General features: G+C 39.2%; 1 protein-coding gene across 5 annotated transcripts in view; it reads right to left on the reverse strand.

Annotated features, from left to right (window-relative positions):
- ankrd6b (ankyrin repeat domain 6b) overlaps positions 1-15946 on the reverse strand; it is a 114396-nt gene that overhangs the window by 46118 nt on the left and 52332 nt on the right. For 3 of the 5 annotated variants that reach the window (XM_030127806.1, XM_030127804.1, XM_030127805.1), the window contains exons 3-4: positions 2723-2821; positions 673-771 (exon numbers count right to left, since the gene is read on the reverse strand). In XM_030127806.1, the coding sequence (XP_029983666.1) occupies positions 673-771; positions 2723-2821 (198 nt within the window). The other 2 variants (XM_030127802.1, XM_030127803.1) reach the window with 2 other exon arrangements.

Raw genomic sequence — 15946 nt, forward strand, 5'->3', positions numbered from 1 at the left:
CGCACTTTGTGCTACATGTACCATGTATGAAAAGTGCTATACAAATAAAGTCTGGTTGATTGATTGATTGATTGATTGACAGGAAATGTCAGGTTTTGATATGTGCCGTCAATCCTCTTGAGATGCACCAAAGTAAAGGATTTAGCTATTTTGCATTAAATAATTGTCTTGACTGGAAACAGCATAATGCAACAGTTTTTTTCAAATACATTTTTTCTACTGAATGTTCCACAGGACAAAAATGTATTGCTGGGTCTCAAGTGGCCTCAAGCCATAAAATAGTACAAACAAATAGACTGAGGCAGTGGTAGACCTACAACAGGTCAAATTAACTCTGTTTTTACCCTGGCTGTCTTTTATAAATACTTGAGGAAAAAAAACAGCCCTCAAACTTGATTATGTGATGGTGCTGAGCTTCTATGCTCCTAACTGAGGTTGTACTAACCGTCACCCTCATGAAAACTATGTGTAAATACCTCATACTTAGACACATCAAAAACTACAAACTAAGGCTGGAGGAACCCTTATGTTTGACGTGGAACAGTGAAACGTTCCACATACTATTATTCCACTTCTATTGTCTGATTCCTTAATGCAGTTGTGTTGCTGTGACTGAGTGCAATCCAGGTTCCATGAGCCTGTCCATGTGCTTTTGTGTCTTTTGATCCACACCTTATCCTGTCTGTCCAGTGCACAGCCTTCCTGGATGAGAGCGCTGATAACGTCACTGTTTCCCACCACAGCTGCTCGCTGTAACGCTGTCTGGTCACCCTGCAAACAGACACACAAACACACCTGATTGAGAACACAAAGCAGTGGGAGTCACAAAGGGGGAAAAAAATCACAACTTCATCTTGAGAACACTGATCTGAGTTTGAGAAATATACTCAGTGTAAATACACTCACTTTTTATTCAAAGTTGGATCCAAGAACAGGCTGAATCTTTGATCCGGTGTTCTATTTTCCTTTTTCTAAAACATGCATTTGTTTCTTAACCCAGAAAGATGAAGTGCAACGTTTGTGTGATTTTACCTTTAAGATTAACTGCAATGTTTCTTTTTACCTGCAAGATGAGGTTTGCATGTTTTTTGCATTTAAGACCAAATGCATTGTTGGTGTGTTTCTACATTTAAGACAGGGTGTGATGTTTTCATTGTTTTACTTCTAAGACCAGGTGCGACGCTTGCATATTTTTACCTTTAACACCAGGTTTGTGTGTTTGAACTCTAAAACCAGTTTGACATTTAGATATTTTTACCTTTATCACCTGGTGCTGGTGTGTGTTTGTGTGTGACCAGGTACAACATTTGCATGTTTGTACCTAGTCTCAAACATTGCTTTGTATTTAGATTTATTTTTACAGAGGGCACCTTAGATCTTAATGTATTAAAATGGAAATACTATAAATTTTACCTTCAAATATCTCATGATCTATAGCTTTATCAACAATCAGCTCATTAATAATCAATATTTTGTTCCCCCACCTCTGAACAGAGTAGCTGGACTTACTTTATTTATTCCTTAAAGTTTGTTCAGTATAGCTGTTACATGCATGCAGACAATGAGCCACAGGGTAATACCCAAAACCCAAATGACACCTTTAATACACCCTGAAAAAGTTTACAGAAAACCAAAACACAACTCAAATCTCTGACTCATTACCATTTTGGTAATAATGGACTTAATGAACTAATGCAGAGGTTTGACAATCCACAGAAGCTCCTTCACTGTCAAGTACAGTTCAGACCAAAAATTCAACATCAGAGAAACTAGGTTGTTGGTAGGCTACAGCTTAACTACCAGCTGTTCTCCAGGTAAAGTCCTTACACTTTTCACTGATTTAAAAACAAAAATCTCAACTCTGAATTTTTTTTAAACATTTTTGCTGTTTCAATACAGAAATGCAACTAAACTAATTGAAGTAGTTGCCAGATTTGAGCTCATCTTGGTCAAACTGTGCTTTACAGTGTTCTGTAGTTTGTAGAACGATATGAAGCACAGACATAAATGGAATTCCAGCAGAAGAGCAGATTAGGAGTGAATGACAGAGCCACAGAGGACAGAGCAGTGGTTTCCATGAAAAAGGGGAGAAAGAAGAGGTGGGGAGAGTGGTGGGGGGTTGGGGGCATAAGAAGACAGCTATTCCGTGTTATAGAAGCAGAGCCAGGCAGAACAGCAGCAGTAGAGTCGGTGGACGACTGGGTGGAAGGAAGGATGGGGGGACAGGTGTCCACTGGCTCAGTACCAGCAGGGTTTGGCTAACCTCCTTCACTGTCCCTGATCCTCCAGGCTCTGTGTCAGCCCTCCTCCACTGTCTTCTCCTCTCTTCCTCCCTCTGTCTGCACCTCCTGTTGCCTCCAGCCGTGGAGGCCGAACTGCAGCCTGCTGCCGAGCTCATTGACCACATTTGGCAGAGGTCAGGGTAATCACTATCTGTGGGGAAGGGGAACCTGCATCCTGTGGGGAAGCCCATGAGTGGGCATTCCAAAGGGTCCCATTCAAGGCCACTGGATGTCATTAGATTTCAGTTGTGGGATGAAGAAAAGAAAACCCAAAAATAATGTCTAGTAATGTGGGTTTAAAAAAAAAAAAATCCAATCCACTGGAAAGGAAAGGAAACTGAAAAGAGAAGACCTCCGTGCAAACTGTCACAATAAGCTCTGCAGAGCAAGTTGGAGTGGAAACATGGTGGAAGCAGCTGACACACTGAGCGTTTACTCACATCATCCTGGATGTCCAAGTCACAGCCGGCTTTGAGCAGGATGCGCACAACTTCAATGTGGCCTTTGTAGGCAGCCAAGTGCAGAGGACTCCTGCCATACTGTGGATGCAAGCCCACACAATACAGGTCAACAACAACAGAACATAACAAAAAAACAAACCCACACTGAAACAGGCAGGAAACCCACCTCAACTGGTCCACTGACACAATCTGACTGGAGTGACTTTGAGTGGACTGAACAGTGCTTAGTATGCTGCAGTAAACTATCTATCTCAGTAATAAGTCAACAGAAAACAAACATATTCTTAATCCACGGTTTAGCAGAATAATGCACATTGTGCACAGCTGTTGACATTAGCAGGGCAGAGGATAAGCTCTGAACCTGAACTCATAAGCCAACAGACCCAGCTGTAGCATGAATATAGCAAAAGGGCTGTTTAACACTGGTGACATGTTACCCTCATAACTACAGGAAAACCCTCATCAACTAGACTTCTGAGCACCCGTGGCGTTGGAAACCTGTTGTGTTGGCTCACATTTTCAAACTTCTTCTGTATATGGTCTGAAAACCTCTTAGAAACTGCAAGGCATTAAAGGTGTAGGAGACTTTCCAATTTTTCATCAAATCTGTAAAACCCCAGTCATAGCCTAAGTATCACGAATCTGTAAGTCTTTCTGTGATAACTCAGCTGAATCTCTTGCATCACAGTGAACAATTTCAAAGTGCCATCCACCATAAACAAACCATGTGTTTACAAACAGAGCCGGGAGGTAATTGGGGCATCTTCGGAATTCTGTCGCAACGTGCATTGTGGGAAACAGAGGCTCACACAGCCCCCTGACAGCTGCAGCTGCTACAGACACAATGCAGAAATGGCAGGCGCTCCCTTCCCTCCAGCCGTTTCCGCATTTCAGCCAATTCCACGTCATGTTTCTTTCATCCATATAATATCATATGGTTGCGCTGCCGCTGTCAGGCAGCTGCGCGAACCTCCCTTTCCCACAATGCATGTCGCGACAAAATTTCGAAGATGCCCGAGTTACCTCACGAGCCTGTTTGCAAACACAGGGTTTGTTTATCGTGGATGGCACTTTGAAATTGTTCATCGTAATGCAAGAGATTCAGGTGAGTAATCACAGAAAGGCTTACAGATTCAGGGGTTTTACAGATTTGATGAAGAATTGATCACAAAAGTGTCCTGCACCTTTAAGCACAGGATATGAAACTGAAGTCTATATGTTTCATTGAATAATCCATGCACTGTGGTTTGAATCCTCCTATTGATCATTGGGAGCAGCTTTGCTCACAGAAACCCTGCACAAATTAAGCAAAATCTGTAAAATTTTTCAAAATTGCAAAGTAACCAGTTTTAACCTGTTGAAACATGTATGTAATTTTTGAGCCACAATAATGAATATGGTGTCAAACCTTAACCCTTCACTATAAGGATCTAAGGGAATCTAAGGATCTAAGGGAATCCTTAGAACCTTAAAGTGAAAGGTTATGAACATTTTTGATATTGTACTGTGTATTTAAGGTATATGACACCAATGATGGAATGCAAAAACATGACATGAAAATGTATTTAATGTGCAATATCTGGTATGAATAAATATCTAGGAGGGACTAAAAAATATTTTTCATCAGATAACAGACACATCAGAGAGCCATGATATAACTGACAAAATGGTAGTGATTTAAGTAAACTTTTTTTTTTTTTAATATTTATAAAAAAAAAACTGAGTGGTGAGGCCAAATTGGCTCAGATGATCTGAAATTGGTACAAAAGGTTATGTATCCATTTCCAGTGGTCTCCATAGTCTCAGGTGGCATCTAGTCCCCACCTGGGACACTATATTTATAATTTGATGGATTTATATATTTATTTTCTGATCTATAATCATTATTACTCACAACAAAAAAACACTTCATTCGCTTTAATGAAGCTGCAACTGCTGATTTCAACATAGAAGTTTATCAGTTGAAAAATTTGCAAAATCCACTTTTCAGACTAGTCTGTAGATGTTCACGTTAAATAAAACAAACTGTCAGTCAATTTGTGTGGAAGTACTTCTCTTGGGTCTGGGCTTGCAATTCAAGTTTTGTTTTTTAGGAACTTTCTAAGTTTGTACGTTACAAGTATCACCACCTGATGTCATTTAATCAAATACTTTGAAGTTTTTTCTGTGGCATAAAACCAGAACAAATAACAACAAAAATCAAAGAAGCTAAAGGAATTGTCTTGAATTTGTCTTTGAATATTTGCATCTGCCTAGAATTTGCAATGGTTGCTTCCCTCATATTTATTCTCATCTTAAGTGAGTTTTCTTATAACCTCAGGGCTCTAGTTTTCATCAGCTCCTGATAAAAATATCTGGCTCTTCAGCTACTGAATGCACTTAGTAAATAAAGTTTATCAACTCCTTGCCAAGTCAGTCAGTCTACTGTTTATGCAAGGCAGCAAGTACAAAGTGTATTAATTAAAGACATTACTACAATCAGTCTGTCAATTACTAACTGTTCTTTTGTCACTCAGAGCACCATCTAAAATGATTCGACAGAATTCATGCTCATATTGTTACCTTTATATCAAAAAGACGAAGGGGAATTTAACCAGAAAAAGGTTTCACTAAAACAAAAACTACAAAGCTCTAAGGGCAAGATTTACTAAGATCACAAATAACGAGCACGAATTTGCTTCCTCGTGCTAAAAAATGCCCACGGTATTGATTTGCGTGTCACAGGTGATCAACTAAGATTCCCTGTGCAAATGACAACAGGTGCAAAGTCTTGGAGACAGCCCTGTTTAAATGAGGATTTGCATGCGCTACTGGTTGTCATCATGGAGACAGTACATTGGAAAAATTGCTCTGGGATATGCCAGCACTAATGGCAACAGGGTGCTGGAATGATCCAGATGCAAGGAAATGTAATGTTGTAAAGAGTTTTGTCATAGAAGGTATTGCATGACTCCTTATGCCTGTCCCCAAATCATCCCCTAATTCATCTAGAAGTTCTAAAATGGCATTGCTGGGCTGCGGCGCCAGTTTCATTTTAGAGGTGGGGGGGGGGGTGGCGGGGGGGGGCATGGGGATTGTTGAATTGAATGACTGGCAGGCATAAATAATGTTGTCACACTGTAGCCTAATGTTAGTGCGTATTTTTAATCACAATCATCAGATCAAGTGGAAAAGTAGCCTTTGCTACAAGAGCCTGTCTTTTGGAAACAGAAATAAGAATTTATGTAATGCATTGCAGCACTCATGAATATGAAGTTGCTCTTTTATCACACAGAGGGTTGGATAGGTATTTCTCTATTGTTGTTTATCAGTGGTAAAGTCTGTTATTAGTGAAATAAATAGCTTCTCTCTTTATGTATACAGAGAGAGAGAGACAGAGAGACAGAGAGAGAGAGACCACTCAGCACAGTCAGGTCCTGGCCTAATTGTGATGTGCCACTGGTGGAACTGACATGGGAGGCAGGCCCATAAATTGGGGAGCCATACATCTCAATTATTTTTTCTTCCATCATTCCAAAACTGTTGACGTGAGCAGAAAACATTTCTCTGCATTGCCTTTGGTTGTGCCTATGCCGCCTCCTCGCCACAACAACTGCAGCCAGTTTTGCGCAAAGTTGTGCCAGTTAAATGCGCCTTTCAGACGTGCTACATATAGATGCAAAATCAGCAACCGCAATCAGTTTCAGTTTTGGTAAATCACATTACATATGCTAAATAAATATTTGCATTTACTCCTCCCAATAATTTTGCGCGTTCTGGCAGACACGCCCATTTTAGGATTGAGGAGACGACGTAACACAACGAGATAGTTAACTAACTGCATGTAGGTACAGGGTGGCAGAGTCAAGATACCTGCACCAGTCGGACGCCGGTGAACACTGGTAGCTCATAGGGGTTTATATCCTTTATATCTCTGATCTTCTCCAAATACCTTTGCTTAGCAGAGGTGTTGAGCTTCTCCTGATAGGGCCACCACCATATCTGTTTTTTTTTTTTTCTTAAATCTTGATTTATATGGCTTTTTCCTACACGTCTATACTATACTGTTGCCCATAGCAACCAATAGCTGGCAAGTTCAAAATAGCACAGCCTTCCAGTTTTGTCACGTGATATGACGTATGTCTTAATTCCTAATTGCATATTCATCAAGGCAAACACGCTAAATGGGTTGCGTGAGCTATTTTGCCCATTTGATAGGCGCAACCCTTGGTGTGTCCTGTTAGTAGATAAGCTTCAATATGTTTTTGTACGCACAGACCTTTAGTAAATCAGGCCCTAACAGTCTCCAAACCTGTTTGTTTGTTTTGTACCTTGGGTAGTTTACATACTGTTGTAATTGTACAAATGCAGAGCTGATGATCTGTACTTAACCTCAGGAATGCCAACAGCAGGAAATTCCTTCTTGCTAAAGTGAACAGACATTAGATCAGTGGTTTGAAGGATCAGATTAAAATCCCTCAACACATCCTGACATCCCGACAATGACATCCAGGATAATGAACACAACTTAACGACATGAAGATGAATGACAAAGCAGGATGTTGGTGTGCAGCAAACCATTTACACTTCAATCACAAGTTCCCGTCTGGATCCAGACTGCCTTTTTAATCTGTAATTATACTGAGTAAATACTCTTTAATTATACACCACTGTGTATTCCCACACAACAGCACAAGGCACATTATAGCTCTGACATTGTTGACTGGAGGTGGGGGGTATCCACCTACAGAGCTCAGGTAAACAGCAGGACTCTGGTTTGGATTTAGTTTGGTTTGGGTGGGGGTGGTACCCTCTCCTACTGTATGGGGTTGTTTATGACAGTGAGGGATGTTTTTTCCTCATGTCTTTGCATATAAACACATGTATTCTGAATGTTATTGTTGATCTAGAAAAGTAAACGTAATCCTTCTCAGTCAGTGGTGTTGAAGACCCCTGTACCGCAACGATACGGTCAGAGTGGTAGCAAATTTACTATGCTTTACCTATTGATTTTTCATTTCCATTAACCTGTTATTAACCAATCACCTATTCTTTTCCTGATTCAACAATGAATAATTCATGGTTACAACTGGACCTTTTTATTATGTGAATTACAAAATAGAACTTATGGGGAATAGCCATTACCAGCTGCAAGTGACGTACCATTTTGTATGCAGGGTGCCATTGCTCTGTGGGGTCATCTGTATTTTTTACTCTGTGGGTGTTAAAGATTCTTCCATGTCTCATGTTTTTGTCCCTCAGTCTCAGTCCATTCATAACAGTCAGCTTCCAGACCTGGTCTTTGACGTACATTCATTTTCCTGAGCTGAGGAATGTTTCAGATGAACTCTGACCCCTTGATCCTGGATTAAGCTTCCACTGTGGCATGCTGCCAGAATACGCAAATACAGCTGGTGGAAACTAAATCAGCAGCAGTAAATGCAATATTATTGTAGCTGTTACAATATGAGGCCATGTCTGCATGTTCTGACAGAAATCTGTTCAGAGGCAGAAAATAAAACCCAAAACCCAAATACACAACACAGCACAGTGACTGCATTTATACACAGATGTACATTTGTTTTTCTACCACTGAGGTAATTATTTTACACCTATGGCTCAAACTTTTCTTTTATGGTCTACCCATTATTTGAGAACAATCTCCAGAAATCTGTGGATTTTCTTAACAAAAAACTGATAGAATTGTCAATGTTAGCTACGCCCAACTTAAAGGTAAATATACCTGAACTTGGTCTTAAATTAAAAACACTCAAGCATTGACTGAACTTTTTTTTTTTCCATCGTAAAAAAAATCCTGTGTCACCAATGTCACTATGCAAAGAAAACATGAAAATTTTGCCGTCTCATCATTGTGAATGACAGTGCAGCCTATAAATACAGTAAAAAAAAACACTCCACATCATTTGAAAAGAATTGCTTTCTTTGAAGAAAAACATGGCTATACATTTAGACCACTCGAAATGGTGTTTTAAAACAGTACATCAATGAATCGCATAGCTAAACTTTATTCACAGCTCATTCAAGTTAACCTCAAGAGTTTAACTGGGATATTATATATATATAGGGGTTTTTCTAGAAAAAATTAGTAAGAGGGACCACAGGAAGGCAAGAGAGCCAAGCGGGGAGGGTTCCCTTTGAAAAACTGAGGTAAAAATGGAACATTCTGAGGCTATCTGAGAGGGATATTGTAACTCTAGTAGCCCTCCTGCAATTTTTTAAAGCAACCAATTAGGGCTGCAGCAATCGAATATTTTAGTATTTGAGTATTCTACTGAAAATTCCTTTGATTAATCGAGTAATCGGATAAAACTTATTTTTGCTTGGTTAAAGAGCAATTATAAATACACAAGAGGAAATAAGGTATTTCACTTAATAATGAAGGACCAATTGGTTTCCTTTTTATTTTTTTGTTTTGATAATTAACAGTTTTATTTGTTACATTCATATTGTGCATACGCAACAAAAAGTATTTTCTGGACTAGAAACATTTTCAGAGAGGCAATTGCAAATACAAATAAAAATAAATAATATTTAATTACTTTCAACTTAGAATTTCTTGTAAGTATCAAACATATAAGGCATTAATAAATAAAAAATAAAGGCATAAACATTGCCTTTTTGTTGTGCAACTGAACTTTGACAGCTCTAAGTTTCAGAATTTTCAATTTAGATTTAACAGGAATGTGTTGTGGCATAAAAGAGACAAGAACATTTGAATGAGTCCATGCATGAACAGTCTGACACATTTCTGCTATATTCAGGAGAATCAAGGCAATGGCCCCACCACCTGATCTGTCTGTCTCATAACCTATAACCCCCCCCACACACACACACACGCACACGAGCGTGTCCAGTTAATGGATGATTCGCTTCATTTTAGCAAAAAGTAGTTGGATTTTGCCAAAATTCGGCCGTGACAAGTAAGAGAAAGCTTTCAGCAAGCCGTGCACCATTTTGGCCGTACTTTTGGGAAATTAACTGCAAATCACAGCTCACTGCCTAAATCTATGTTTGTGAAAATCGCAATAAACTATCCACACATTCGACAGTTCCATAATTAACACAAACCTAGCCCTCCGCAGGACTAACGTTATGTTAGTAAGGTATATTAATGTTTATCTCACTGATTTGCGCTAGGTTAATTTTATTTTATCTGGGGTCCTCCGCTCCATTCTGGGTGTTTAATGAGAAGATGCTACATCAAAGATGTGATGTTTTATGGAAGGGCAGTGTTACAACGGATACATGACACGGTGTTTACCTGCTGTTCAGTCTGAAATGCTTCCACACTGATGACATTTTCTGTGTTTCATTGTGTTTTTTTGTCTTTTGTCATCATTTCTGTATTGACTCGCCTGTCTATGCTTGCCTCTTCCATCTTCCCGCTGCTTCATTTGAACACTTCCACATCTTGTCATCTTCCTTTGCCTGAGTAACGTAAGCGTGTTGTGACACATTAAATAGTCCGTCCGAAATGCCGTGCTTTGAGCTTTACAATTAAATAAGCGATTCCTCGAGGCAGAGAATATTCCGCAATCATTTTTTGTAATCGAGGTACTCTAATTACTCAAGGAATCGTTTCACCCCTACAACCAATCAAAGAGTAACTTATTCTTCTGTTAGACGTGTAATAATGTTGTAAATTTCGGTAACGGGGCGCCAGCACCCCTGTTCCCCAGTTCTGAAAACCCCCTGAGATAGATATATATATATATATATATATATATATATATATATATATATATATATATGTATGTACAGGGCTCAAAATTAACTTTTTGACCTAGGAGCACTGTGCTCCTAACCCTAAAAAGTTAGGAGCACAGGCTAAAATCTAGGCGCACCACTATTGTATAAAAAATTTGGAGAACAAGCAAAACTCTTGGCCATACCAAGTAATATTCCTATTAGGGCTGCATGATTTTGGCAAAAAAAAAATCCCGATTTTTTCCTCTAAAAACTCGATTTTCGATTTTGATTTCGATTTTTGGGTAAAACTACAAAAGACAACAGAAGTCAGCATGTCGTTTTCGTGAGCAGCCCACAATGCAAGGCACTGCTCTGACCTCAAATCTGTGATGGTATCACGTGATGAACCCCCAGAAGTTTATTTTTTCTTAATTAAATCTTTATTGAATGAAATAGAGTATACAAACAATGTATGCAACAAGAAAATAACATAAGTTTGCCAGGGGGAATACACTATAATACAATGTCCAAATCAGAGCAAATACTTATGTTTTTTATAGCCTTTTTGTTTCCAGATTTATCTAACAGCTTTAAATAAAGTTCAACATCTTTCAAAAAATAAATAATATTTGTTTTTGTGTTACAGAACTTACATTTGTGAATGAAAAATTTAGCAAGTAAGAGGACTAAATTAATTATTTAAATTTTTTTTATATATATGTGTGTGTGTGTGTGTGTGTTGTTGTTGTTTTTTTAAAAATTTTATTTATGTATTTATTTTTTTCCTGGGTATCTGGGCCCACAGAAGTGATACCAATGTAAGTCAGTGACAGGCATCAGTCGTGCGTGCGTGCGTGCGTGCGTGCGTGCGTGGACCAGGTTAATATAAGTGATCCACATGCGGTTCTGTTTAAACTGAGGGATCCGTGCGTGGAATAGACTGACCCAGGACACGCTGGAGGGATTCTATCCTGGAGCGGGTGGATGTGTGTGGGCACAGGGCTGTCTGGGCTCCTCTGCTGAGGCTGATGACCCTGAGACCCGGACTCGGATCGGAAGAAGACAGTACGGTACGGATCCGGGACAACGGAAGATGAGTGATCCGCATGCAGTACTATTTCAGTTGCGGGATCCGTGCGTGAAGCCACGGCTTACATTGCTATAAGTACTGCGGGCTCATGAACACATTTAAAGTCCGGCCATTGCACGGAGTTCTGTGACAGACCGCTGTCACTGATAGGAGGAGGAGCCTACGGGAGCCCGCAAGCGCATGGCCCGCAGGCACGAGAGAGATTAAATCGATTTTACGATTTCCCTTTTTTAAAAATCGTCCTAATTAAAAAATCCGATTTCGATTTAAAATCGATTAATCGTGCAGCCCTAATTCCTATATGTATTTAAGCAATGTTAACAACCTAGAATAAAGTATTTGAATAGAGTATGAAAGAAAAAGCTTACATTGACACAGGTGCAAAACAATTGTCAATGTGTGGTATATACTTTAGTTGGTTCTTGGAGAAGAAAGACGAATCACACCATTATTTGCAACAACCAACTTTTTTATTTCATGGCCTAAAGGCCCTTAGTCACTGTGGTCTACACCACGCCTGAAGTCAAGTCTCCTTGACCTGGTGCCAGAGCGTAGGTACTTCCTGACCGCTGGCAGTGCATCGAAGTCATGCAGTGTTGGACCATCCGCAGAGATGCGCACGCGAGGGGGCGGGGACTAGATTTTCCGCTTCAGTCAGCGGGGCGTGGAGCTTGTTTATTTTCAGCTGACGAGTTACTTCTGCAGCCATTATTCTAGGCGCACATATTAATTTTCGCTCATTTTTTTTATTGGCGCACCGTGCGATCGTAATCTCAAAAACAGTCGCACTACCGAAATTCTCAGGCGCATGCGACCGTAATTCAGTCGCAGTCACGAGCCCTGATATACATATATATATATATATATATATATATATATATATATATATATATATATATATATATATATATATATATATATCTCAATCAGATATTTCACACAGCTGAAAAAGTTTGAAACATTATATACTCCAGACATGGGTTAATGTTAGCTTTTGCCCCAACTCCACTACAGGATGAAAAGCTAAAGGCTGCCTCAGGTTTTCTAAAAAAGTTACCTCTTATTTCAGGTAGTATGTTATTCTATAAAATACTGCACCCAAATTATGACCTCAGCCAAGAACAAAGTTTTCTGAAAATTCTGTTAAAATTAATTTGCATGGGAAGCCAAGTGTGGAGCAACGTGACCAGATTGAAAAACAATCACCAAGAGAAATGGCTGTTGCTATTGTTGTTCTCCATGTATGGAAAAGCTACATTAAAAACCATCACTTTAACATTTTTTCTCAGCACATGATGACAAGCAGATACAGAAATTCCAAAAGAAGAAGAATCCAAATTCCTTGTGTGGCCAGTTTCAGGTGTGATCATCATTAAACTGATGGTGATGGTGAGGCTTAGGACAGAGCTGTGATTCTGTTGGATGTATAAAGGCTGGTTTATGCTTGCCGCACAAACATGACATGCGGACAATAGATGCGGGGAGTTGGGACGAGAGTACACATGGTGCTTTTATACTCTGGGCGGCTCCACACAGCGTCTATTCCCAAACTGCAGGGGGCAGTGTGCCACAAACGCATGTCTATCACAGTAAAAAACTAGAGAAGAAGAAAAGCCAGTTCAATTCTCTCAGAATCCATGGGACGTTTGGGCTCCCCCCTGGGTCTCCACTTCTCCCTTTGGCAGTCTTTTTTGCCTTCACATATCTATCTCGAATGTTTTTCCAGGTTTTTTTTGCCCATTCCTCCCCTTTGCCGACTTTAGCTGCAATTTCCCTTCATGAATTGTTCACCACACGACTGTTTCAGTGGCCCTGGTGTGATGAATCATACAAGTGCCTGTACTGCTGTACTTCTACCACCAGGAGCTCCTGAATGTCAGCCATGTTGTCAGCATGTCTCTTAGAAATTTTCTGAGGTGCACGAAACGAAAAGTTTCCACTTAGAATGAGCCGCACGAGGGAGCGTGGATGTGAAAATGACGTCAATTGGCTGCGTGAAGTCGCACGGAGCTTGCTGACGCAGTAAGCATAAAACAGCCTTAAGGCCCATCCAGATCATTTAAGGAAACATCAAAATTAAAACTGGATAAAAAACAATAGGACTCACTTCATCTGATATTTGTTGTGTTCAGACAAGCCATCTTTCATGTTCAATCAACATTAGGAAATTGAAACATGTTTTACAAAGAAAAAAGGTGAGTATTTTCAGATCTATTAGTTGTTGTAATAATTATGGTCCCACTGTACATTTAGAGTAAAGTTCTTCTATATGTCAAGTGTTGCCGGAGTGCTGCTGGATCAAGTTCATCTCTTTCCCCACAGTTCAGTTTTTACAGAAGACTGACCTGATGAAATAAAGCTATTCAATGACTGACGTGACATGGTGGGGCAAAATAGATGCTTTTACACAAGATACAGAATTCCTTAGCAGTGACAATTGCACATGTAGAATCGGGTGTTGAATATAACACTTTACGATCCAGACCTGAACTACGCCATTCACTTTACTGTCTGTGACTGACCTTCTGCTCTACAAACTGCTATGAACTCATGTTTTGAGCCTTGTCATAACCTGCTAAACACAGACTGACTTTGATGCTCATCGGTTTATGTTAGTGAGCTCCTTGGTATAATGAAGCTGCAGTTTTTTCCTCTGACCAAAGCATTGTGCTGTATTGTGAGGGAATCCTGCTGACAGAATAACAAACACTGCAGATAAATTAACAGCAGGCTATGAGTGAACGCCCTGTTCCCACGTATGTTCAGAGTGTGTCTACTGAGAAGCCTTTGTTGAGATCATTTTATTAGATCAGGGTATGCATCAGCGGATTTCAGCTCAGATCCGTTTGTCTGCATACACTGGTAGATCTCTGTAAATCAGCGGCTGAGCTGTAGTAAATTGACACAATTCATCCCACATTGCAATCCAACAGCAGTAACATCATATTTAGTCTGTTGTCATTCTGTTTCCTGAATTAATCCTGAAAAATTTACCCAGATCTACTTAAGCACAAAGGAACATGGTGGATAAAATAGTATAATTGTAAATTCCTTGTGACTGTCTTGCTGTCTCCTCACCAGATGCAGAAATGATCTGGTATTCTGTCACATTATCCAGCATGATGCCAACAGTAAAACATACTTCTGTTCAATGCTCATACAAACTAGACCTGAGATGTTGACTGTAAAATAAAGTATTTTGATAACTGACATTTGGTTTGAGTGATATTTTTTAAAAAGTCTAATTCCCTAATTACATCTTCTTAAATGTGATTGTTTTCCTTTTTCTTTTGTCCTCTGACAGAGAAGGGAATATCTTTGGGTTGTGAACCAAGAAATACATTTGAGGATGGTAAAACATTTTTTCAATATTTCTGACATTTTATAGACTAAATGGTTCCTCAGTTAATCACCAAATTAATTTACAATGAAAATAATAATGTTCCAAGCACTTGGTCACATGAGACATTTCTGCCTTTCATCTCATATCACATTCCACTATCAAACAATAATGTTATCAAATTAATACTCATCAAAATTTTATTTTCGCTCTTTTTTTTCTTTGATTTTCATTTGGTTGTGTTTATATGACATGTTTTTTTTAAATGTAGCATTTGTTTCAGTTGAAAACGGCTGCTTTGTCAATGCTTGATAGAATAGTGATTATTGGCAATATAGAAGTATAAAAATATAAAAATTTCCTTTCAGAGCACAGTAGAATAATCAACCATCAGCAACATCTGCATAAAAAAATAATATGATGTCTTATATAACACACAGTAGAGTTTCTCTGCGTGATACCAACCCACACTCTACTGCACCAACTCAAATGTCTGATCAGGAGTGAATGCACTGAAAATTATTCCACTTGCTCCATTTACTTTCATTCGGAGAAACTTCATTTAATTTGTTCAAAAAATGCATACAACCCTGGATATGTTAACCAACAACATTTACGTACACTGACTCTCTTTTACAAAATAAACTCTTGCATGATCTGATAAGATGGTGAATATCGTGATGACTAGTTTACAGAGTAAAGCCTATGTGGAGCAGCTCCATAAATCACACAGCTCAACAACAGGGGTAAAACAACACCCAAAATTAGCAGTACACAGTCTAATACAAGGAAAAGGAAATTCATGATCTGCATCTGACTCTAAACCCCTGAAACACCAGGGAGCAACAAGGTCAGCAAATCAATCTAAAGTCAGCAGCACCCTCTTCATTTACTGCAGATGTAGTGAATAACCCTGGGAATTCATAAGCACTGTCCACAGTCAGCATAATCAACACAATGCTAGACAATTGCCAGATTTCCCAGTTACATTGTATTCCTACTGGTATGATTTAGGTCACCTTCACAACTGTAATTTATTCATTCTATGTATCAATTTCACTAATTCAGTCTGGACCAATTACAA

Source organism: Sphaeramia orbicularis, chromosome 24 (genome assembly GCF_902148855.1).
Source record: "Sphaeramia orbicularis chromosome 24, fSphaOr1.1, whole genome shotgun sequence".
Taxonomy (NCBI): Eukaryota; Metazoa; Chordata; class Actinopteri; order Kurtiformes; family Apogonidae; genus Sphaeramia; species Sphaeramia orbicularis.